The following is a 24,462-nucleotide window of genomic DNA, read 5'->3' as shown; positions in this document are numbered from 1 at the left end:
ATTGATATGCATTGTTATCAATGAGGTGTAATCATCAGTGATGTGATGCTAGGTATTGATCCCAGAGCTTTTTCCTTTTAGTTTCACTTGATATATGTCATGTCTTCAATTACTGCCAGGGGCTACAAGGAGAGGACGGAGAGCCAGGTTCACGTGGAAGCCGAGGCCCTAAAGGAGAGCCTGTAAGTGTGGCTGCTGCATCTTGTCTCCTTGTCGCTCCAGTTTTGTGCGTTCTCTCCTAGAGCTCTGCCAGTGGTAGCCTGGTGGATTGTAAAGGAAGGGGTTGTATTCATTCCAGTGTCATGAAAAATTATTATTTGCATTCATTTGTTTACCTGACACTTTTCTCCAAGGGGACTTACACAATGTTACACAACTTACAACTTTTACCCATTTATACACCTGGGTAATTTTACTGCAGCAATTTAGGGTAAGTACCTTACTAAATAGTACTACAGCCAGGGGTGAGGTTCAAACTTGCAACCTTTGAGTTCGAAGGCAGTAGCCTTCATATTGATTACAGTTGGTTCCCAACTTATTTTACCCAAACTTTTGAGTAATGAATTTTTTTTATGGGTACAAACTTTTTTGAGAAGTATTTAGTGTTTGTTTTTTTATTAAAAGAGAGCTAGAAAACCAAATCAAATCACAAGAAGTGATACTTGCATCAACAGACAGTGCATCAACAGAAAGTGATCACAAATAGTATGCATTGTCATCAGTTTTTTTTCAAAAGAGTACAGAAAGTAGAAAAGAACCAAACAGACAGTAACCAAGCTGTGGATGTTCCTTTTACATCTACCAGTTTTGAGCCCGTTAGGAAAGTCCCAGTTCTCTGCTATTCTCCATCTTTTTGCAACACCTCCCAAGTTTATAAGCCCTTGTTGTTTGTGCTTCAGGGTAAATAACATACAACTCGCATTGTTTTTTAAATTTCTTATAATTATGCCTTTATTTCTAATAATTACACTTGAGAACCAATACCATGGTCTGGTTCTTTTTTAGGCTTTCTTATGTATACCATGTAATGAATACTTTTGCCAGCAGACTCTGAATACTCAGACACATGCACGAGGCATCCCAGCTCAGTAGAGGAAAGGGCTGTCTGTTCCCTTACTGGGAAGGAGTGAATGCATCTACTGATCTGCTTCCATCCAATTAAGCCTGCTGTTGCCTCCTACATCATGGAGTTGCTCGGGTTGCAGACATTTATGTGAACATTCATTTATTTAGCAGATGGTTTTCTCCAAAGCAACATGCAACTCAAACTAAATGTATGTTACCAACAAATAAAGACAGAGATGCAGACATATGATTCTCAAAGTACAGTCAGTCCAATACTATCATTCTTGCCAGTCCACATTAAGTAGCTGTATATGGAATTTATGAGCAGCCCTTAACCGCTCCGCGTTACATTCGTCTTACAAACTTTGGGATAACTAACCCACTCTGGGTCCCAATTAAATTAATAAGTTAGGGAACAACGTATAATCAAGTTAACATTATTATCATTGTGCTCTGCAATGGAGTAGTTTCCAACCCAAGCTGTATCATGCTTTGCACCCCATACTTCTAGGCTTGGCTCTGCATTACTACAGCCTTGCATAGGGCAAGAGGTTGATGAAAATGGGAAAAAATGTTATCAGTATAATTATTTCTTTATCTAGAAGAGGATGTTTTGACCAACTGACTTAGAGTCAACTAGTTTTAGGCAGAAAGATACATGTGAGCTATTAAATTATTTTAATTTAGAAAATTTGAATTAGCCTTCAGGGAGGGGTTAATCCAGCTTTAATTCCACACTCCTTTTGTTTTCAACAGGGTGAACCAGGGCCCCGTGGTGAGCCAGGGCGGGAGGGCTCTACAGGGCCCAACGGTGATCCGGTAAGAAAACCTAGGAAAGAGCACCTTCCTGTACCCCGTTACATTTACATTCATTTAACAGATGCTTTTCTCCAAAGCAACTTCCAAGATCATTCATCCATACATCAGTGGAACACACTCTCTGTCACTCACACACTATGGGTGAACCTGAACAGCATACAGTATCTTTGGACTGTGGGTGGAAACCTGCCCAGACACAGGGAGAACATGCAAACTCCCAACAGACTGAGCAAGGATCAAACCCACATCCTCTCACACCACCCAGGTGCTGTGAGATATCAGCACTACTCACTGTGCCACCATGCTTCCATTAATATGTTGACATTCTGTAGTTAGTGACTGAGGATGCATAGTTCATTAATAAAAGTGCAGTATCATAAGAGCAATCTTATCAAACAGCAGAAGCAATGTAGTTTAACAGAAGACAAATTCTGCCATTTGAATTCAGTTTAAGATTACCGTGAAGGACTATGGTTATGCAAACCCGTGTGTCGAAGTAGGAGCTTCGAAGGAAGGCTGCAAGCCATGAAGAAACAAAAGATTAGTCTTCACTAGGAAGCACTGGCGGTCGTCTCAGCCAAGCTGACTGGGAGGCTGCTCAGTTGTAAAACCTCCCCAACAGGCCCTGAGACTACCCGATCATAGCCAGACTGCAGCAGACTACACCATGTTGTGTGACTGAACATCTGTTTGTTGTCCCTGCTTCAAGGACCTGCCTTCCCCCAGATGTGTTCCTGCTTTGCTTCCCACCTCCCTACATACCCCCTGGGGACTAATTTATGCAAATACCACTTGTACAAAATAAGCCAGTTTGATTTCAAGATCAAATGTTCAAATGTATTTTTTTGTAGTTCAGTGAACTTTTTCTCAAGAAAAATACTCTGGGACACTGAGTCAGAGGTCTTTCTGAACATTAAAAAAATGTATTGGCAGGCAAATTTGTTTCCAGTTTGAGTAGGAGGTAGCAACGCTTTGCTCCAAAACACATGCAAGTCGGTGGAAAAGCATGCTGAAATTCACAAGAAGTTCTTGAGAAATCCTGTCTTCAGCCAGCGGTTCTTCTGTGCTTAGTTAATTTCCATGTTTCAGATTTGCCAGTGGGAAAGAAAAGATCTCACTTCAAACTGTATGGCACAAAGAACAGTGTTCTACTGTTCATAGCAGTCAACCGCAGAGGCTCGCCATTTGGTCACAACATTATTCAGAAGACCAATGAAAGCTTTCTTTCCTTGATGACCTTGAGTTAAACATAGAGTCAGGCTCTCATCTGGGACTGCAGCTGTGTGAACCTTCACTGTTAAAATCCGTTCAAAATAATAGTTTTTTCAGTCAAAATATTTAACATGTCTTTCTTTCTGACACCTTTCATATATACACACACACACACACATTTTCAGAACCGCTCGTCCCTTACGGGGTCACGGGGAACCGGAGCCTACCCGGCAACACAGGGCGTAAGGCCGGAGGGGGAAGGGGACACACCCAGGACAGGACGCCAGTCTGCCGCAAGGCACCCCAAGCGGGACTTGAACCCCAGACCCACCGAAGAGCAGGACTGCGGTCCAACCCACTGCGCCACCGCACCCCCACCTTTCATATATACAATAATGAAAATCTGTTTATATATATCTATAAATCTTTTGTTTCAGGGTGAACCAGGGCGGCCTGGTGGAATGGGATACCGGGGTGATGAAGGTGCACAAGGACCTGAGGTTAGTTTTCACACAGGCTAAAATCAAGCAGTGAAGCTTGATTTTATATGTTTGGAAGAGCTCACTGAGATTATATCCAAAGGGTTCCAAGCTGAAACACCAGAATGGGTCCAACTGTAGTAAATATCCAGCTATGCAGAGAAAAAGAATAGTCTATAACTGTACAATGTGAAATACTGTGGATGAAAATGTGTGTTAAGGATATTTTTAAAGAAAACAAGCTCCTGGGGGCAGTGTTTGCATGCTAATCATTGCATGCTAATCACTTTAATTATCCACAGCTCAGCGTCTTTTGTTCAATTCATTTCTCAGGGGCCTAAAGGGCTAAGGGGCCTCAAAGGGTCACCAGGAGATAGAGGAGAACCTGGCAGAAGGGTAAGTCAGTCCTCTTGACAGGCATGGGAAGGAAGAGGCAGGGAGACTGAATTTTAGAGTTGGAGTTTGGTGTGTACCAATACCAGCTTTTTGGTCAATCTACTAAGGAGCTGAAATACACATACACACACACACACACACACACACACACACACACACACACATTTTCTGAACCGCTTGTCCCATACGGGGTTGCGGGGAACCGGAGCCTACCTGGCAACACAGGGCGTAAGGCCGGAGGGGGAGGGGACACACCCAGGACGGGACGTCAGTCCGTCGCAAGGCACCCCAAGCGGGACTCAAACCCCAGACCCAATGGAGAGCAGGACCCGGTCCAACCCACTGCGCCACCGCACCCCCGGAGCTGAAATAATACTTATTTAAACATTTTCAAAATTAATTTCAGATTAATGTGTGTTTGCCTGACCCTTTTGTTCCATAGCTTATTCTAACCTGAGACAGATGGCCCATCAAACTGACTGGTGCTTTTTTTGGGAATCCACTATAGTTCTGTCATCTTTTGGTTGTTTTGACAGTTAGGGATAATTTACGTTTTTCAGCATCTTGGAGTCTTTGGATTCTAATGACAGACTAGAGGTTCATTCTTGTCCAGACATATGATAAGATGTTTTGGGATGGGTGCCAGACTGGGCCTATCCTCTTCCCCTCTTCCCAGATATCATTCCAAGAAAAGCAAGTTAATCTCAGCTGTAGACTTCAACCCATTTAAAGTAGGAACAAGTTCCAGTCAGTGAAACATGGTGTTCACATGAAGACTGGTCCTCTTTTTTCCACAGGGAGATGATGGTGCTCCAGGAAATGGGACTGAAGGATGCCCTGGCTTCCAGGTCACCTGAAAGCATCTGAACGTGTGCAAAGAACATGCATATCCTTATTATGTGTCTTAGTCTGATGAAAACTGAGATGCTGACATAATTTTATTGTTGCCATAGGGTTATCCTGGTCCAAGAGGGGATAATGGAGAACCAGTACGTACAGAATTCCTTGCTATCAAAGTCTTGCAGTAACTATCTCTGCAGATTAAGCTTCCATTAGATGAGTGGTTGTAATATTAGAAGATTAGAAAAAGATCCATGTTTCTCAAGATGAGAGCTGTGCTATTAAAAAACTAAAAGACTGAATGGGTTTCAGAGTTTCTCACTTTTCCTCAGGGTTCCATTGGTTCTCCTGGACCCAAAGGAGACGATGGAGAACCAGGGGATCCCGGGCCAGATGTGAGTCATTTTGCGGGGGGGGGGGGGGGTGAGTCATTCTCAGGAGTGACTCATTATGAGGAGTATTTTCCTGTTGCTGTATCTCAAACATGAGTTTTTGTACATTAAGTATTATTCAAGATAGCTTTTGTGAAGGTCCACCACCTCTGAAAAAAATCACACCACTGCATAGAATGCAAACACTGCAAAGATAAGGAGGAAAAAATTAGTTTATACACTTCTAATGTAATGTCGCACAAAGGGGTTCCGTTGCAGTGATATGTTTTGAACTTGTACAGCTGTGTGTACTTTGTTGCCATGGGGATAAGGAAATTAGGGTCCTGGGGAAGAGGAGTCAAGGAACTGTGCTTGCATAGTTGCCCATTTTTCATACTTCATGTTCTTGTGCTTATTTCCAGTCTGTAAATCTGAAATTTCATATGATGGGGACCCAGCAGTCCAGTTATAAGCAAGTGTGCTCAAAACAGGTTGTACCTGTGCTCATACAGAATATGATATAGAATATAATACAGGTATTTCTTTCCTAAGAAATACTACTGACTGTGGACGGTATTCTGCAATGCAAACTATTTACAGATTACTTTTTCATTGCGATGGTGGAAGTTTCTAAATGTCAAATTTCTTTTGTGGTTCAGTTCCTTCAGAAAGGGACAGCTGGTAGCATTAAAGCTGCAGCCTTAAGATCCAATGGTTGCAGGTGCATATCCCACCTCTGATTATAGTTCCCTTGAGTGCAGCCCTTACTCCAAAATTGCTCCAGCAAAATTACCTGGCTGTACAAATGGGTGAATAATCAGAATCAGAACGAGCTTTATTGCCAGGTATGTTCACACCTACAAGGAATTTGTCTTGGTGACAGGAACTTCCACAGCACAGACAGAATGACAGTGACAAGACAGATGGGAAGATAGAGTATGTGAATAAGGGATGAAAAATATATAAAAATATACAGTACCCAATATTATATACAAAAATAGTCACTAGTTACAAATGCAAGGGAGTGTGAGTAAGAGATATGATGTGATAAAAAGTTACAAATATAAATAGCATTATGTATTGCACTGGTTTACTCTCTGGGGGGGGGGGATTTAGGTGTTTGTGAGGCAGATGGCCTGAAGAAAGAAACTTTTCTTATGCCTGGCTCTCCTGGTGCTCAGTGCTCTGTAGCGCCGGCCAGATGGCAAGGGTTCGAAGAGGAAGTGGCCTGGATGTGAGGGGTCTAGAATGATTTTGCTAGCCCTTTTACCGACTCTGGACGAGTACAGTTTTTGGAGAGCTGGGGGGCGGAATGTGCCGATGATTCTTCCAGCAGTCCGAACTATCTGCTGTAATCTTCTGATGTCTGATTTCGTAGCTGAGCCGAACCAGACAGTTATAGAAGTGCAGAGGACAGACTCGATGACTGCAGAGTAGAATTGCATCAGTAGCTCCTGTGGCAGGTTGAACTTCCTCAGCTGGCGAAGGAAGTACAACCTCTGCTGGGCCTTCTTCACAATGGAGTCTATGTGGAGCTCCCACTTCAGGTCCTGTGAGATGGTGGTGCCCAGGAACCTGAATGACTCCACTGTTGCCACAGTGCTGTTCATGATGGTGAGTGGGGATAATGCTGAGGTGTTTCTCCTGAAGTCTACGATCATCTCCACTGTTTTGAGCGTGTTCAGCTCCAGGTTGTTATGACTGCACCAGACAGCCACCTCTTTAACCTCCTGTCTGTAAGCAGACTCGTCACCATCCTGGATGAGGCCAATGAGTGTGGTGTCATCTGCAAACTTCAGGAGTTTGACAGAGGGGTCTTTTGCGGTGCAGTCGTTGTTGTACAGGGAGGAGAGCAGTGGGGAGAGCACACATCCCTGGGGGGCGCCAGTACTGATCATGCGAGTATTGGATGAGAATTTTCCCAGCCTCACTATCTGATAATCGTCAGTAGATTAACATTCCAAAGTTACTTTGGAGAAAGGGGCTAGCTAAATGTAATTATTTGTTCCATGTATGTCTGACTTTGTGGTTAGGTGACCGAAATTAACGGGGGCCTTTTGTCTGCAGTCCTGAAAGGAAGTTCTTTTGCTAGTGCCTAACCATACAGCACCAAAGGCAGTATAAAGGTCAGAGTAAAATATTCACCCCAAGCCTGTGCTTTTTTGTTTTAAATTGGCCATCATAATCTCCTTTTCTAACCTAGAAAGCACATTTTGATATTTTCTCATCACGGTTTGGAGCCATTTTGATGAGGATCTGTAATTTTTTGTGCCACAGACAGTCGGGTGTGGGTTGGCACAGTTGAAGCATGTTGATTGTGACAAACTGCCAACCCTGTTGCTGGTCCATGCGATTTTCGCTGTGTCCTGAAACCTCCCTAACGAGTGCAGGGCTGGGTGAGTGGTCCACTGTTGCAGTTTCCTAATGTGAAGGAGTTCTTGTCCATAAGCCTCTTTTATTCCAACATTCAGTATAGTTGCTCACAGTGAGTTTAAACAATGATGTTGGCAACATGCTATAAAATGCTGTGTTACAGGAGAAGTGCATCAGAAGGTCGAAATGTAGCTTGGAAATGGAGCAGTTGCAGTTATCTATTAACGCTGGCCTCCTGAAATTAAACAGACATTTTACATGAGATTTCATTTTTATGCACGCGCTGCACTCAAGAACCGTGTGGTGTGAATCTGATAATGAGAATGATTGGACTCAGCTGTCATGGTTGCGCGTAACGAGGACGGACTCAAGTGCAGAGTTCTCGTACCGATGTTCAATGAAGCCGAATCAGAATCCAAAAGCAAAGTCGAGGGGCAGGCGTGGGTCAGGCGATCAACAAACGTAGTACAAAGGGCTAGGCAAAGAACGTGGTCGGGAATAAACAGGCAAAGGGTCGATGTCGGAATAGGTTCTCTGAAACACGGCTCGCTGGGAAACGAGGCAAAACAAGGTCCCGCGTCTGGGCTTCCTTGGCTTCCCTCTTTATTGCCGCTCCTATCAGGAAGCGGCAGGTGTCGCCGATGTGCCGGCTGCGGGGGACATGACAGTATCCCCTCCTCCACGGGCGGCCCCGGACGCCCTGGGCCGAGAAGGAGGGCGCCCCCGGGGGCGCAGTGCCGGACACTCCAGATGGTCCCTGTGGAAGGCGGCAATCAGGTCGGGGTCCAGGATGTCCAAGGCGGCTACCCAGGAACGCTCCTCCGGGCCGTACCCCTCCCAGTCCACCAGATATTGCAACCGACCTCTCCGTCGGCGAGAGTTCAGCAGGGCCCGAACTAGATAGCTATCGTCCCCCGCGAGGGGTAGTGCCGGCGGTGGTGTGGTGTTTACTGGTGGCTGATGTAAGGACACCCCTACTGGCTTCAGGAGAGAGACATGGAATGTAGGGTGTACTCGGAGGTCAGGAGGCAACAGAAGGCGGTAAGTAACCGGCGTGACACGACGCACTATCTTGAAGGGGCCAATGTAGCGGGCCCCGAGTTTCTTTGAGGGGACCTTCAGGTTAAGGTCTCGGGTGGATAGCCAAACTCTTTGCCCTGGCAGGAACGACAGGGTACGCCGGTGCCGGTCCGCCTGACGTTTGTGGGACCGGACCGTCCTCCAGACGCGGGCGCTCTCGTTGTGCCACGTCTCCACAGCCGGAACAGGACACGGAGTGGTCTCTCTAGGGAACAGGACAGGTTGGTAGCCTAACACACACTGGAAGGGCGACATACCTGTGGATGTATGAGGCGCAGAGTTGTGGGCATACTCTGCCCACGCCAGGTATCGAGCCCAATGGTGCGGTCTTTGGGAACAATAGGCTCAGAGAAACCTTGCTACATCCTGCTGTAAACGTTCTGCTTGGCCGTTGGCCTGCGGGTGGTATCCAGATGTCAGGCTGACTGTTACTCCAAGCCGGCCCCAAAAGGCCTTCCATACCCGAGAGGTGAACTGGGGCCCTCAATCTGAAACAATGTCTTCAGGGAGGCCATATAGTTTAAATACTTGTTCGAACAAGATCTCTGATGTCTCTAGAGCTGTAGGCAGCTTCGGGAGGGGCACCAGTCTACAGGCCTTGGAGAACCGGTCTGTGACAGAGAGGATCACGGTCTTACCCTCTGAGACCGGTAGGTCCACCAGGAAGTCCAGCGCTACATGGGTCCAGGGTCGGGTCGGCGTAGGCAAGGGTTGTAGGAGACCAGCTGCCTTTCCGGGTACGGTCCTGGTTTGGGCGCAGGTGTTGCAGGCCTGGACGAAGTCCCTGACATCATCGGACAGTGAGGGCCACCAGAACCGTCCTTGTACCAGGGAGAAGGTACGTCGAATCCCGGGATGCCCCACCTCCGGAGCCTCATGTTTATGTGCCCATTTCCTTCCGCACAGCAGTGCTGAAATGGGCACATAAACACGGCCTGCTGGTTTCCCGGATGGTTCTGGCTCGCTGTCCTGGGCTTCTTGCATGTCTCGGATGAGTTGCCATTGGACCGGCCCCACCACACATCCCTGAGGTAGGATCTCCTCTGGGTTGGAGGGCATCGGTTCTGGGTCATGGATCCGCGACAAAGCATCGGCTTTCCTATTCTTGGTACCTGGTCGATAGGAAACAGTGAAGTGAAAACGGGTGAAAAACAGGGCCCATCGGGCCTGGCGGGAGTTCAACCTCTTTGCGGTCTCCAGGTATTCAAGGTTTCGGTGGTCCATGAGTACCACACAGGGGTGGACAGCACCCTCCAGCCGGTGACGCCACTCCTCAAGCGCGAGCTTGATAGCAAGGAGTTCCCGGTTCCCGATGTCATAATTGCGTTCGGCAGGGGTCATCTTCCCGGAGAAGAAGGCACAGGGGTACAACTTCGGAGGGTCTCCTTGCCTCTGGGACAGGACTGCACCCACCCCTACCGAGGAGGCGTCTACCTCCACCACAAACGGCAAGGAAGGGTCCGTCTGTTTCAGCACTGGGGCGGAGGTGAACCGTCTCTTTAAATCCTGGAAAGCCCTCTCCGCCTCCGCCCCTCAAGGAAGTCTTCGGTCTTTGCTAGCCGTTAGTGCGGTAAGGGGTGCGGCTACTGTGCTAAAATTTAGTATGAAACGCCGATAGAAATTCACAAACCCAAGGAAGCGCTTGAGCGCCCTTACCGTGGTGGGTCGAGGCCAGGAGGTCACTGCATTCACCTTCCTGGGGTCTATGGAGACTCCCTCCTGGCTCAGGACGTAGCCCAGGAAGGAGACCTGGCGTTGGTGGAACTCGCATTTCTCTGCCTTGACATACAGTCGATGTTGTAGAAACCGCCTGAGGACCGCCCGGACCTGCTGGATATGCTGCTCTCGGGTCCTGGAGTAGATCAGTATATCGTCAAGGTAGATGATGACGCAGTGGTTAAGGAAATCGCCCAACACGTGGTTCAGAAAGGCTTGGAATACCGAGGGGGCGTTAGCTAGGCCAAAAGGCATGACCCTGTACTCATAGTAACCTAGTGTAGTGGAGAAGGCCGTCTTCCATTCATCCCCCTCACGGAGCCGAACAAGGTTATACGCACTGCGGAGATCTAATTTGGTAAACCAGGTCGACCCATGAATACCTTCCAGGGCCGAGGTGATCAATGGTAGTGGGTGTGGGTATTTGATCGTGATGGCGTTCAACCCCCGGTAATCAACGCACGGCCTTAGTCCCCCATCCTTCTTACTGATAAAGAAGAACCCTGCCGCCGCCAGTGACATCGATGGCCGGATCATCGCAGCCTCGAGGGCCTCCCTGATGTACTCCTGCATGGCTCGTTGTTCTGGCAACGACAGGGGATACACCCGACCCCGAGGTGGTGTGGTACCTGGTAAGAGGTCTATAGCATAGTCCCAGGACCTGTGAGGAGGTAGTTCGGCGGCGCGGACCTTACTGAAGACCTCTCGTAGGTCCTTGTAGTCCAGGGGTATGTCCGGAGGAGGAAGGCCCTCTACCCCTTTTACCGACGTGGCCTGACATGGAAGACGAGACGAGTGGCAGGACCTTCCCTAAGAGACCAGCTCGTTGGTACTCCATCTGAAGACCGGGTCATGACGTGCCAAGCAGGGGTAACCTAAAATGATTGGGGTGTCTGGAGCTCGGAGCAGAAAGAAGGTAAAGTCTCTCGTGGTGACACGCGCTTGTTTCGAGCAGGAGAGGTTCCCAAGGGTTGACCATCCAAGGCTTTCACGCTCAGGGTGACGTCACATGTTTTACGAGGGACATGGTGTGCATTGGCAAAGCCCACATCCATAAAACAGCCCGTGGCTCCGGAATCTATGAGGGCGCTTGTCTGCACCCGGCTTGCCCCCCAGGAAATACTCACTGGCAGCCGCAACTGTCCCCGGTGCTCCCCTGGACTCGCCTTCATGTCTGTGGAGGTCCCTTGAGGTGGTCGCACTGGGCATGCGGCACGGAGATGCTCCTGGGAGCCGCAATAGAGACACAGTCTCTCCACCAGGCGCCGTCTCCTTTCTTCTCTCCTGAGCCGGTCCTCCGCTGGGCCAGCACCCCGGGGTTGTCGACTCCTGCCAAGGTTGTCAATGGCGATGGCTGTCTCCACAAACTGGTCGAAGTCCCCCTCCTCACCCCTGTACGTGAGCTCGTCCTGGATCCGGGGGTTCAGCCCGTCGAAGAAGCAGGTGAGGAGGGCAGGGGAGTTCCAGCCACTCTTGGCCGCGAGGGGTCTGAACTCAAGAGCATACTCAGCCACGCTTCTACTTCCCTGGGTGAGACGCATGAGACAATTACCCGCTGCGCGCCCCGCGTGCGGGTGGTCAAAAACTGCTTCGAGCTTCTCGCGGAAAATGTCATAGGTAGTTCTTGGGCGAGTGTGCCAGCCAGCGGCTGCCCACGCCTGGGCTGGACCGGTCACCAAGGACAAGACGAAAGCGATCTTAACAGCGTCCGTCTTATACATGCGCGGAGAACACTCAAAGACCAACTCGCACTGCATCAGAAAGTCCTGACATTGATCGGGTGAACCGTCATACCTCTCTGGGGTCGCGATCCTTGCGACCATCCCAGATGCCTCGGGTGGTGCGGGTGGGGCAGGCTCCGCAGGAGTCGCGGGTGCACCCTGGAAGTCGGGTTTGAGAATGCCTCCTGTCAGGAGAACCTGGATCAACCCGTCGATCTTTTCTTGCATGCGCTGCAACGACTGGTATTGCCCTCCCAAAAAGTCGCCTTGCTTGGTGAGCGCTGTATGCAGTTGCGCATACTCCGCTGAGTCCTGGTAGCAGGTGGAACCTTCTGTCATGGTTGCGCGTAGCGAGGACGGACTCAAGTGCGGAGTTCTCGTACCGATGTTCAATGAAGCCGAATCAGAATCCAAAAGCAAAGTCGAGGGGCAGGCGTGGGTCAGGCGATCAGCAAACGTAGTACAAAGGGCTAGGCAAAGAACGTGGTCGGGAATAAACAGGCAAAGGGTCGATGTCGGAATAGGTTCTCTGAAACATGGCTCGCTGGGAAACAAGGAGGCAAAACAAGGTCCCGCATCTGGGCTTCCTTGGCTTCCCTCTTTATTGCCGCTCCTATCAGGAAGCGGCAGGTGTCGCCGATGTGCCGGCTGCGGGGGACATGACATCAGCTTTTGGTTGGTGATTTTACGTCAGTTGCGCAGAACTCATGCACTTACTTTTGGTTGGTATTGCCACTGAAAGAGTCATCGGTACATTAAATTTAAGGTGATTTTCAGCCAGTTTACCAGATAGCCAAACTTTGTTATATACATGATGTACAAAAAGAACTGAAATGCTTTACATTTCAGGAGTACGGACCAGGTATGCATAGCAAGAAATACCATTAAGTACACTTGTAAATATTAATAAGCATGACATATCATATATGAGTGACAAAAAGCTCATTGGATGTTATAATGTGAGCTCATGGAAATTAATATTCTAATGTATGCAAACCAGAGGACTGTTTGTCACAGGTGCCATGATAATCAATCCTTCAGAAAGCCTGACATGTACTGCTGCAAAAAAGTTCAAGATAAATGCAATAAATAGCTTTAGCAATAACAAGAACGCATTTATAAGCTTTGGTCTTGAGTTGCAACATTGTTCTGGGAATTGTTCTATTAAAGTCTCCTGGCTCAGTAATGTGATCTTTATACTTGTGTAGGGAGTACATGCAGAGAAAATATTGGGGTGAGTAGCAGGCAAATTATATGGCTTAAAGAATATTGTGTTTTATTTTATTAAGGCATAAAAATCCTTTATTTGAAAATTAGATGATTCACTGGTTTGCAAATGGGGGGGCACAGTGATGCAGCGGGTTTGGCCTGCTCTCTGGCGGGTCTGGGGTCTGAGTCTTGCTTGGGGTGCCCTGCGACAGACTGGCATCCCATCCTGGGTGTGTCCCCTTCCCCTCCAGCTTTGCGCCCTGTGTTGCCGGGTTAGGCTCCGGTTTGCCATGACCCTGCTTGGGACATGCGGTTTCAGTCTGTCCCTGTGTATGCGTGTGGTTTGCAAATTCTGGTGGAAAATTATTCTCTTATAAAATGTTTTTTTAATTCATGTCTCTGAGTTGATATTTATATCTTGGAGAGACAAACAGAACACTGACAGACTATATACCTTTAGACTTCAGTGCAAACAGTGATGTGTGAACAGTAGAACATAAGAATATTCTCATACATAGAAGATGAGAGAATATGGTGTACAAACCCCATCTAAACATTACTGAATGTTGACAAGGCAGGCTTGGCAGGTTGCTTCACAGAGCTTTGATACAGTTGAAAACACTCGTGAAGTTGCTGAGGAAAAACCTTTCTGCCATGCCAGTGGAGGATTCTCAAGTATAACTTGACTGATTTTGTGAATTCAGAATCAGGAAAGAGATTGACAGCATTCTTTGAAAAGATTGTTTTGTTGTCATCCTCTTCATTTTCCTTTGGTTGCGAGTATTTTTCTGGAAGTTTATAGTACTCTGACTTTGAAGTGGTCTTCTTGGCTGGCCATTTGAGAGATCTCTGAGAACCTGTGAGGTCTTTCAGCAGTGCTGTGGTTCACTATTTGGTCTGTAAAGGCATTCCTTACAAACATCACTTTCACCGAAGCAGCTGAATGTGGAAGAACGTTGACGCTTTCTAGAATGAATTTTCTGATTCCCATGACCTTCAACAGTGTAATGGCACATTAACACTTGGCCTTTGTTGATATCTGCAAAAACACTCCTGCGATACAGTCATATGAAAGCCGAGACGTCCGTTGTCCCAAGAAGATGAGTAAAAGTTGAGGAGAAAAGCAGATATTGCCCTTCTCCACATCACTGCAGTGCACGGGCTCTCGCTCACTGGATGTTTTGGAGAGGCAAGAGATTAGAAGGCAAGTTTATCATGGTAAACAGGCCTAATGACAGATCCCAGCTGTGGTGATGAAATACTACTGTTCACTATACTGCTCTATGGCTGTACAGCTTTGAAAGACCCTTTGATTTATTATCAACAAAGTCTTCGATGGAAACTCTGCAGCACAGAGTACCACCAGTAATGTCTCATCACCATTTCTTCATGACTGGGTCTCTCGTAAACATTCTGGAAGGATGCTGTACTTGCTGTTTTTTTAGCGATATGAGAAGCGGCTTTTCTCCGTGTGTTTCAGTGGGGGAACACAGCAGGGACTGCTGTTTGAGCTCGGAATCAGCCTGTAAGGACTCACACATAGTTTGACAAGACCCTAGAACCGCTCCGTCTGTTTCGCTGTTACGCAGCTGTGTGAAGAATAAGAGTTTTAATTTTATTTGCCCCAAAACAATTTGTTGGCATTTACGCATGACAGTGTCTGCCAAAATATGTGTAAATACCTGAAAAGTAGTAGCCACCCTTGTGACTAAAGCCAGTTTCTTACTGTTTATCACCAAACGTTGAAGAGGTCTTATGCTAGTTGGCTTATGCTGGTTGTCTGCAAGGTCTTTCCATGCACATCATTGTTATACAGCACATAAGACATCTACATTTATGTGTATTCATTTAGCAGATGCTTTTCTCCAAAGCGACGTACATCTCAGCAAAAATACAATTTGCACACACACACACACACACACACACACACACACACACACACACACATTTTCAGAACCGCTCGTCCCATACGGGGTCACGAGGAACCGGAGCCTACCCGGGAACACAGGGCGTAAGGCCGGAGGGGGACACACCCAGGACGGGACGCTAGTCCGTCGCAAAGCACCCCAAGTGGGACTCGAACCCCAGACCCACCGGAGAGCAGGACTGTGGTCCAACCCACTGCACCACCGCACCCCCTCACAATTTGTGCATTACATTACATATGTAAAGGCTTATCTGGGGATGATCATAAAGTTACAGTGCATGAACATTTACACCATACATGAGCTGCACAGATCTTGGGCGAAGTGAGTCTGGAAAAGGTGAGTTTTCAGACCCTTCTTGAACGTAGACAGAGTTTCAGCAGTTCTGAGTGAGAGGAGGAGGTCATTCCACCACAACGGAGCCAGAACCGAGAACCTCCATACTTTACCTTTCCTGTGTGGGCCCACCAAGCAAGCAGAAGTAGACAAACAAAGGGGTCTGGTTGGGTAATAGTCGATGATCAAGTCTTGTAGATATCTGGGAGCAGTTCCATTGATACCTGTTGTATGCCATAACCAGGGTCTTGAATTTGATCCGGGCAGCTATTGGAAGCCAATGCAGAGAAACAAGTAGAGGAGATACATGGGAACGCTCTAGCAAATCAAACGCAACTCATGCAGCAGCATTCTGTATTAGCTGCAGAGGTTTGATGGCAGTAACAGGAAGGCCTCCATGCTTTACTTTTCGTGTGCGGGACCACCAAGCAAGCAGAAGTAGATGAGAAAAGGGGTCTGGCTGGGGTGTAGCGGTTGCTCAAGTCTTGTAAATAGCTGGGTACAGTTCTATTGATGCATTTCTAGACAATAACCAGGTTCTTGAATTTGATCTGGGCAGTTATAGGAAGCCAGTGCAGAGAAATGAGTAGAGGAACGCTTTGGCAAATCAAACACAACTCGTGCAGCAGCATTCTGTATCAACTGCAGTGGTTTGATGGCAGTAGCAGGAAGGCTACAGAGAAGAGAGTTGCAGAAGTCCAGAATGGATGTTACCAAGGCCTGGACAAGTAGTTGAGCAGAGTCAGTTGTGAGGTAGGGACGGATCCTACGAATATTATGCAGGATGTATCTGCAAGACCAGGTTTTGGCTTCGATGTGCTGAGTGAAAGACAGACTAGAGTTAATCGTCACCCCCAGACTCTTAGCCGAGGAGGTAGGCAAAATGAGTGAGTTAGATGCAGACGCGTGATTCTAAAGTACAGTTTGCAGCCCAATGTAATAAACTCATGAGGCAATAGGTAGCATAGTGATTTATCAGTATGATAGGAAAGATGCCACTTCCAATGCCATTTGGTGCCCTGCTGTCGTACCCTTGAGTGTATAAATGGGTGAGTTAAAAAATTTGAATAAACTTTCAGTGTCAGTGAAGCAAAGAAACGATAATGAAAATTAAAGTGTTATATCTGTAGTTGTCATCTTTGTCCCTTTAGAACAACCTTCCTGGAAATCCTGGGCCAAAAGGAGCAAAGGGATACAGCGGACGGGAGGGAAGGCCTGTGAGTATCTTTGTACATTCCCCTTAATGGTTTTTTTTTTACAATTACCACTATAAAAGCAGCTACAACCCCTATAAAAATGGGGTAGTAGCTGCTTTTATAGCGCCAAGTAGAAGTACCCTACAAAAAACATTTGTTCAACATTATAAATGGCTACCCGTCCTGGGTGTGTCCCCTCCCCTTCCGGCCTTACGCCCTGTGTTACCGGGTAGGCTCCGGTTCCCCGCGACCCTGTATGGGGCAAGCGGTTCTGAAAATGTGTGTGTGTGTATAAATGGCTAACTCAATGAATTCAATAAGAATTAATGTAGGTGAAACCAGCAAAATTAGAATTCGGTACTAGTTAGTCATTAATATTTAAATTATATAGCAGTTAGCTAGTGTGAATGTGTATGAATGTGATACATTTTTGGTTGAGAATTAAGCTTCTGCAATAATGAAGAAATTCAACCCATGTGTTTTTTTTCAGTGATTTCATTAGTGGGTTTGGTGACTCCCTCAAAGAAAGGGTGTGCCTTTCTGGAGGAGTCAGCTTACACGTTCTTGTGTCCTCCTACTCTGTAAATACTGCAGCTGAGTTATGTGATTGTAACAAGATGTCTGGAGCCCAGCTACAATTTAGAGGTTTGCTGGAAATCCCTGGATAGCTTCCAGAACTAGAATGTTTCACCAAATGCAAATGTGCAAATGTCTAAGTTTTTTCAGTCATTCTCTTATATAGCATGTGTGTATCATGTGTAGGAGAATAGAAACCAAGCAACTGGTTCAGTTCAATTTCTTATTATTCTATCCTTGTTTATTAATATACAGTCTTCTTTTAATTACCATGAGGCCCTACATGGAGTAATTCTACTGTAATACATAATACATATCTAGGATCTGATGATTAAATAATTGGCTAATCATCCTGGAAAAGAGATCTGCAGCATTGAACAGTTTTGGAAAGTAGACCTGCTGTAGATTAGGCAGTATTGTAAAGGTCAAAAAATGTTTATAAATTGATCTTCACTTCTAAGAGCATTTGATGGTCCTTGGTCTGGAGAAGGTTAAAAAACACATTTCTAAACTTCTGGGACTCTGTCCATCAATCCATTTATCTACTCATTTATCCAGTTTTTCCATTCATGTTTGTCTACAAATGGAAAATATTCACCACCACAGTGACTACCCCAAAGTGGTTGGCCTGCCAAGATTTTGCCAAGAACAAATTGTAAAATCATCCAGGAGTTCTCAAAGCAACAGCTAAGGATTTTAAAACTTCTCTCGCCACAACTAAGGTCTGCGGTAAAGCCTTAACCATAATGGATTATTCACAGGAAGGTTAGTTAAGAAAAACAACTGCTCTCTATGAAGAAGCTACTAGCAATTTAACAAGGAGCACGAATGATCCACAAGGCTATGGAAAGAACATCTAGTCATTCAAGTTCAAAGTTAAATCTTCTTGTCAAAGTAAAAGAAAAAACAGATTGGCAGAAACCAATCAGTGCCCTGTTACAGTGGGAGGAGTGTCATGGTGTGGAGTTGTTGCTGCATCAGAGTACAGACAGCTTTGGTGTCATCAATAGAACTAGGATACTGCTGACTCAACTGTGGATTCCGTAAAAGTTCTGATGCGTTCAAGCTGATAGCGACTCATGTAACAAGACAGCAATCAGTGTTCATATTTCAGTTCACAACATGTGAAAATGTGGACCACACTAAAGGCTTTGTTGTTTTTTTGCTTGGCACAGCTTTGTGGCCATGCTTAGTTTACCACTGGTAAACCTGGCAGCAAAGATAATTTAATGAGTGCTTTTGTTTATTACATTATTATTAATGCATCAAAAGGTTTTGCTTTCCATTGCTCAGGTGTGATATGTGTATCTCTCATTCTCTAGGGTCCTCCTGGGCCACCGGGGTACCCTGGTGTTGATGTAAGTATGCAGAAAAGTACACAGAACTGTTCAGCAGGAGAGTCCTGCAATTGCAGAACTTGCGATCATAATTTCATTGTGCCAGTTGAATGGTGATATGTAATTGAATTTCCATATTAAAAACTTATAAAATTAAAAACTTTGTTATATTACAGGCTTTATTACTGACAATAATAGTACTTAATAGCTGAGAAGGAAAAATGTACATAGCAATTTTACACAGTAGCTCTATGTAAACAACAGCTTGTTCTAAAGACATTTTTATTTCTCATGGTTTACAGGAATGTGAGATATTGGATATCATCATGAGGATGTGCTGTAAGTATGTGCTACTGATAGACTTTTAATCTCTTTAGTTTTCCTTAGTTCCTATTGGCCGATATAGATAGATTCTGGGTGCGTTTAGTAATTTAAATTCACTGAAATAATCATAATTTCAGAAATATGGAATTAATATGCATATTTAACATATCACTGATAACTGGTGGACCCAGGTTGTATACACATATAAATGAACAGTCAGTTATTATAAATACAGTACTCTACGTACTTACTGTGTGTAAATTGTATGTTTATTTGTCTCGGTGCAGTAAACACAGATTGAGAGCCAAAGTAAAGTAAATTTAATGCATTCTTTTTTTTTACAGCTTGTTGTGGTAAGTAAATTTTTCTGTAAATTATATTAAAGTCATGTATGCTTTGCTTCTTATCAGCAATGACTAATATGAGAATGAATGAACTCAGCAATGAATTTGTCCTCGTGGTTATGGTGAATGGTGGTCACTATCACCTGACCGCTCTGTCACCTGGATGTGGTGGTGTTTTTCAGAGTGCAAGTGTGGCCCGCTGAACCTGACCTTCGTTGTGGACAGCTCTGAGAGCATTGGCGCCCACAACTTCATGCAGGCCAAGCGCTTTATTGTCGCCGTCATTGACCGGCTGATGAAAGACCAGAAAATCAATGTGAGTCACCTCTAAGGCTACACCATGTCATATCATGTCACCTGGGAGTCCTCCTTCTCTGCCTGGGTTGTGACGGTGCCCCCCTCATTGTCTCCCAGTTCGATGGCAGCGAATCTTCGGTGGGCGTGGTGCAGTACAGCGGGAACAAGGCCCAGGAGATGGTGACACTGGAGACAACCAAGTCCCTGAGGAAACTGAAGCAGTATGTGACTTCACAGCAAAACTAAGGATACAAAACAAACAAGGGCCTCAACACCAAGTAGAAGTCGGAACAAAGATTTAAAGCTTTAGAATGGAGACGAAAATAGCAAAAAAACAAGCAAAGCATGTAACAAACCTCTTCTACATTTGTGTTTGTGTGTGTGTGTGTGTGTGTGTGTGTGTGTGTGTGTATGTGTCCAGAGCTGTGATGGATCTGCGCTGGTTGGCTGAAGCCACCTATACGGGTCAGGCTTTGGATTTTGCCCTGAATAACATGATCCAGAAAATGAGGACCCAGCGGAAGGTGGTGCTGGTGTTGACAGATGGCCGCTCGGACATCATCAGGGACAAAGTCCCGCTCGACATACTCTGTGGACACGGGGTCACGGTACAGGAGCCGTTACGGTAATATGACCAACAAATTTTGCTCGTCACATAAGATCAGCCATGCAAAGTGTGTGCGTGTGTGTCTCTGTGTGTGTGTGTGTGTGTGTGTGTGTGTGTGTGTGTGGACCTGGCAGGTGGGTGCACTAGGAGTTGTGGATTATGCCGGGAGGAGCCCAAATCCGGAGCAGATGGACCAGATGGTTTGTCAGAACAACAACAACCTCGGAGGATTCTCCTCTACTCTTAACAACTTTGATGAGTTGCTCGAGGAAGATTTCCTGCAGAATCTGACTGCTAAGATCTGTGCAAGTAGGTCTTCATGTTGTCAGTATGAACACTTTTACACCTTCATATTTACTCATTTAACACACACTTTCTTTCAAAGTCACAGCTGAGAGCAAATAATGGGATTTCACATCAAAGACTTAAAAGAGCAACTACATTTTTGAATTTCACACATTATATTTACCTTGATGAAACTTATTTATCTGACAATTTTCTGCAAAGCGACTTACAATATTAAGATTAGTACAACTATTCACCTATTCATACAGTGGGCAATTATAGTGGAGCAATTCAGTGTAAGTACCTTGCTCAAGGGTATTACCGCTGGAGGTGAGGTTTGAAGTAATTTAATTTAATTATTTATTTTTATAGAGTGCTCTTCTCACCCAGTGACACAGCGTGCTTTAACACAGGCATACAGCAATAAAAATTGATACAAACAAAGAAGACAGTCAACTAATGGCTACCATAATGAAGAACTTATTATAGAGCTACAAGTATACCTACTGGCCACCGGGGAAAGGAACAAAAACTCCCAACTGAAGGCTGAGGGAGAAAAAAACCTCTGGGGGTCCACGGGCCAGTGGTTGCCCACCCCTCCTGGGCATTCTAGAAAGTAACAATTTGTAAGCCAAAGTAGCATCCTTGAGATCCAAAGACAGAACCTTTAACCAATACGTTACCAGCTGCCCTCTTAGATAAAGGGATTAGATAAATGTTTCTGTATTGCAATAAAGTAAATATTAGTAAATGTATTTTTTCACAGAATTTATACATATATATATTATATATACGGGGGTGCGGTGGCGCAGTGGGTTGGACCACAGTCCTGCTCTCCAGTGAGGCTGGGGTTCGAGTCCCGCTTGGGGTGCCTTGCGACGGACTTGCGTCCCATCCTGGGTGTGTCCCCTCCCCCTCCGGCCTTACGCCCTGTGTTACGGGGTAGGCTCCGGTTCCCTGCGACCCTGTATGGGACAAGCGGTTCTGAAATGAAAAATATATTATATACACACACACACACACACACACACACACACACACACACACACACACACACACACACACACACACACACACATTTTCAGAACCGCTTGTCCCATATGGGGTCACGGGGAACCGGAGCCTACCCGGTAACACAGGGCGTAAGGCCGGAGGGGGAAGGGGACACACCCAGGACGGGACGCCAGTCCGTCGCAAGGCACCCCAAGCGGGACTCGAACCCCAGACCCACCAGAGAGCAGGACTGTGGTCCAACCCACTGCGCCACCGCACCCCTTCTATATTATATATATATATATATATATATATATATATATATATATATATATATATATATATATATATATATATATATATATAGTATTATTAGAATGCAGAGACAAATATTGTTATCATACATATGTATGTAAATAGTGAACAAAACATGACATGCCAAACATAAGAAATAAGGGCCAGAAAAACCTTGACATGTGCATGAATAGTTTATGAAAGATTTTTTTGTTTCATTTTGCTAAAACAAAAGGTCAAATGCTTCCACTTCCTTTTTGATTTTAACACTGATTTTCTGTGATTTCTTCTTATAGGCGAGAACTGCCCTACTTATGAGTGTCCAAGTAAGTTTTTAGAAATCCTTGATTTATGTGCATGGTCACTTATCTTCTGTCATTGTTCTGTGCCATTTTTTAAACATCTGCCTTTCCTCCCGTCCACAGTTTTCTTTAACACTAACACCGACATCCTCCTCATGGTGGACAGCTCTGCCAGCGTAGGTGCCAAGAACTTTGAAACAAGCAAAACGTTTGTGAAGCGTCTGGCAGAGCGCTTCCTAAAGGCAGAGAAGGAGTCCGGGATCACGGTGCAGGTATCCGTGTCCCAGTACAGCACCAATGCCACAATGGAGGTGAGCTTCACCGACAAATACGCGAATGTGGACTCCGGCATCAACCGCATGCAGTACAGGAACGGTGGCACAGACATGATGGCTGCCCTCCGCTTCGCCACCGATCGCCTCAGACGACTCGGCAGAAGAAGTAAGAAAGTGCTGTTGTTCTCGGATGGGCGCTCCCAGGGGCTGACGATGACCAGAGTGGAGAACAACGTCCAGGAGCTGAATAATGCAGACATCGAATTATACGTGCTAGCTGTGGGCAGCGTGGTGAACGAGGAGGTCCTACGGCTTTTGGTGAGCGCTGGTCGCCAGTACAACGTCGAGTACGCCCACCGCCACCTCTTCCGAGCCCCCGACTACGCCTCCCTGCTTAAAGGTGTCTTTTACCAGACTGTATCCAGGAAGATCTCCTTGTCTAAAGAAATCAGGTTCCTGGGGCCTGTAGAATTGCGGTGAGGGGCACGTCTGCAGGAGATGATGAGATATAACGGGATGGGAAAAATGCCTGTTTTTTGGATGCATTTCTTGACTTATATTACAGAGAACATCTGTTATATTTGCATGTTCCTGTGAAGTAACAGAGTACATTTCAGTCAGTTACAACAGCTGATGTCATCATGGGGTAGATAAGATGATTTTTCTAGAAACATGTTTTTTTCTGTGAAAGGGGTGGGGCTTCTGTAAAAATTAGCTATTTTTAGAGGTACCAGAGAATAAACCAATACTGCAATGTGGAGCAAAATGATAAGAAAGTAATAATCTGGCTATAATTTAGCCATTTACTCTAGTGGGATGTAACATGCCCTGCAAGGTTCAGCTCTCCTGTTTACACACATTATAGAAGGATGACAACCAGGCTCTGAAGTAAACACAATTTCAGTTTCTTTGCTGACTAATACTTAATAAATGGTGCCTCCAACCACTTCTTCTGATTTCCTAGCTCTGAGAAATCTCTGGATGCAAAAAATAGTAATGACACAATCACAAATGCTGTCAGATGATCAGTGGTTTTGTTTGGTTGCATATTACTTCCCTGTTTTAACGATAACAAATAAAAGCAATCATGTTAATCATGTTTTGTTCTGTTTAACACAGTTATCTATTTTTGGAATATATGAATGGTGCTTTAGTGGTACACTCAGGCTTCTTTTTTTGTGAAAAAATGCAAAGAAATTAGTTTTAAATTGTCTCTCTGAAACCAATTTTACCACTAGAATTTTTTATGTTACTCTCCTCTTTGTTTGTCTAATTGTCTCGCCTGTGGAACCGCTGATACAGAGAGTTCCTCACTTCAATAAAGGCCACTTAGCCAAACTCCACCTGCTCTGTGTCTTCGCTCGTCAGTCATTTCTTTATTTCACTTAATTCACATATTTTTACATTTATTTATTTAGCAGATGCTTTCCTCCAAAGCGACGTACATCTCAGAGGATACAATTTATGCATTGCATTAGAAGAAAGAGAGACATAGATGCAGATGTGTGATTCTTAAGTTTGTTTCTTTCCACTATATGCACCAATGTTAATCACATGAGTAGCTGCATAAAAGTCAGAATATCGACAATTCCTGATCACTTTCTGACAATTTTTTTTTTTTGAAATACACAAATATTTATGTATAATACAGGAGTAGCGGCTGTGTAAAGGCTTACCTGGATATAATCATAAAGTTACAGTACATGAACATTTACACCTTATATGAGCTTAAGAGATCATGAGCAAAGTGAGACAGGAAGGGGTGGGTTTTCAGACCCTTCTCAAATGTGGACAGAGTTTCAGCAGTTCTGAGTGAAAAGGGGAGGTCATTCCACCACAATGGAGCCAGAACCGAGAACCTCCGTGCTTTACCTTTCATTCTCGGGACCACAAAGCAGGCAGAATTAGAAGAGCGAAGCGACTTAGTTGGGGTGTAGCAGTTGATCAAGTCTTGTAAATAGCTAGGAGCAGTTCTATTGATGCTTTTGTAAGCAATAAGCAGGGTCTTAAATTTGATCCTCACAGCTATAGGAAGCCAGCGCAGAGAAACATGGGAACACTTCGGCAAGTCAAATACAACTCAGGCAGCA

At 45.5% G+C, this 24,462-nt stretch overlaps 1 protein-coding gene across 1 annotated transcript in view; it reads left to right on the top strand.

Annotated features, from left to right (window-relative positions):
• LOC108918629 (collagen alpha-1(VI) chain-like) overlaps positions 1–23,718 on the top strand; it is a 32,666-nt gene extending 8,948 nt beyond the window's left edge. The window contains exons 19-35 of the mRNA XM_018726084.2: positions 120–182; positions 1,822–1,884; positions 3,534–3,596; positions 3,909–3,971; positions 4,769–4,819; positions 4,925–4,960; positions 5,144–5,206; positions 16,694–16,759; positions 18,637–18,672; positions 18,954–18,990; positions 19,320–19,328; positions 19,502–19,635; positions 19,734–19,837; positions 20,038–20,224; positions 20,358–20,532; positions 22,092–22,121; positions 22,221–23,718. Of these exons, the coding sequence (XP_018581600.1) occupies positions 120–182; positions 1,822–1,884; positions 3,534–3,596; positions 3,909–3,971; positions 4,769–4,819; positions 4,925–4,960; positions 5,144–5,206; positions 16,694–16,759; positions 18,637–18,672; positions 18,954–18,990; positions 19,320–19,328; positions 19,502–19,635; positions 19,734–19,837; positions 20,038–20,224; positions 20,358–20,532; positions 22,092–22,121; positions 22,221–22,852 (1,812 nt within the window). The 3' untranslated portion in view covers positions 22,853–23,718. The remainder of the gene's footprint in view (positions 1–119; positions 183–1,821; positions 1,885–3,533; positions 3,597–3,908; positions 3,972–4,768; positions 4,820–4,924; positions 4,961–5,143; positions 5,207–16,693; positions 16,760–18,636; positions 18,673–18,953; positions 18,991–19,319; positions 19,329–19,501; positions 19,636–19,733; positions 19,838–20,037; positions 20,225–20,357; positions 20,533–22,091; positions 22,122–22,220) is intronic.
• Positions 23,719–24,462: the final 744 nt, after the last annotated feature.

The sequence above is a fragment of the Scleropages formosus genome, chromosome 14 (assembly GCF_900964775.1).
Source record: "Scleropages formosus chromosome 14, fSclFor1.1, whole genome shotgun sequence".
Lineage (NCBI taxonomy): Eukaryota > Metazoa > Chordata > Actinopteri > Osteoglossiformes > Osteoglossidae > Scleropages > Scleropages formosus.
This window is presented reverse-complemented; position numbering and strand designations above follow the sequence as displayed.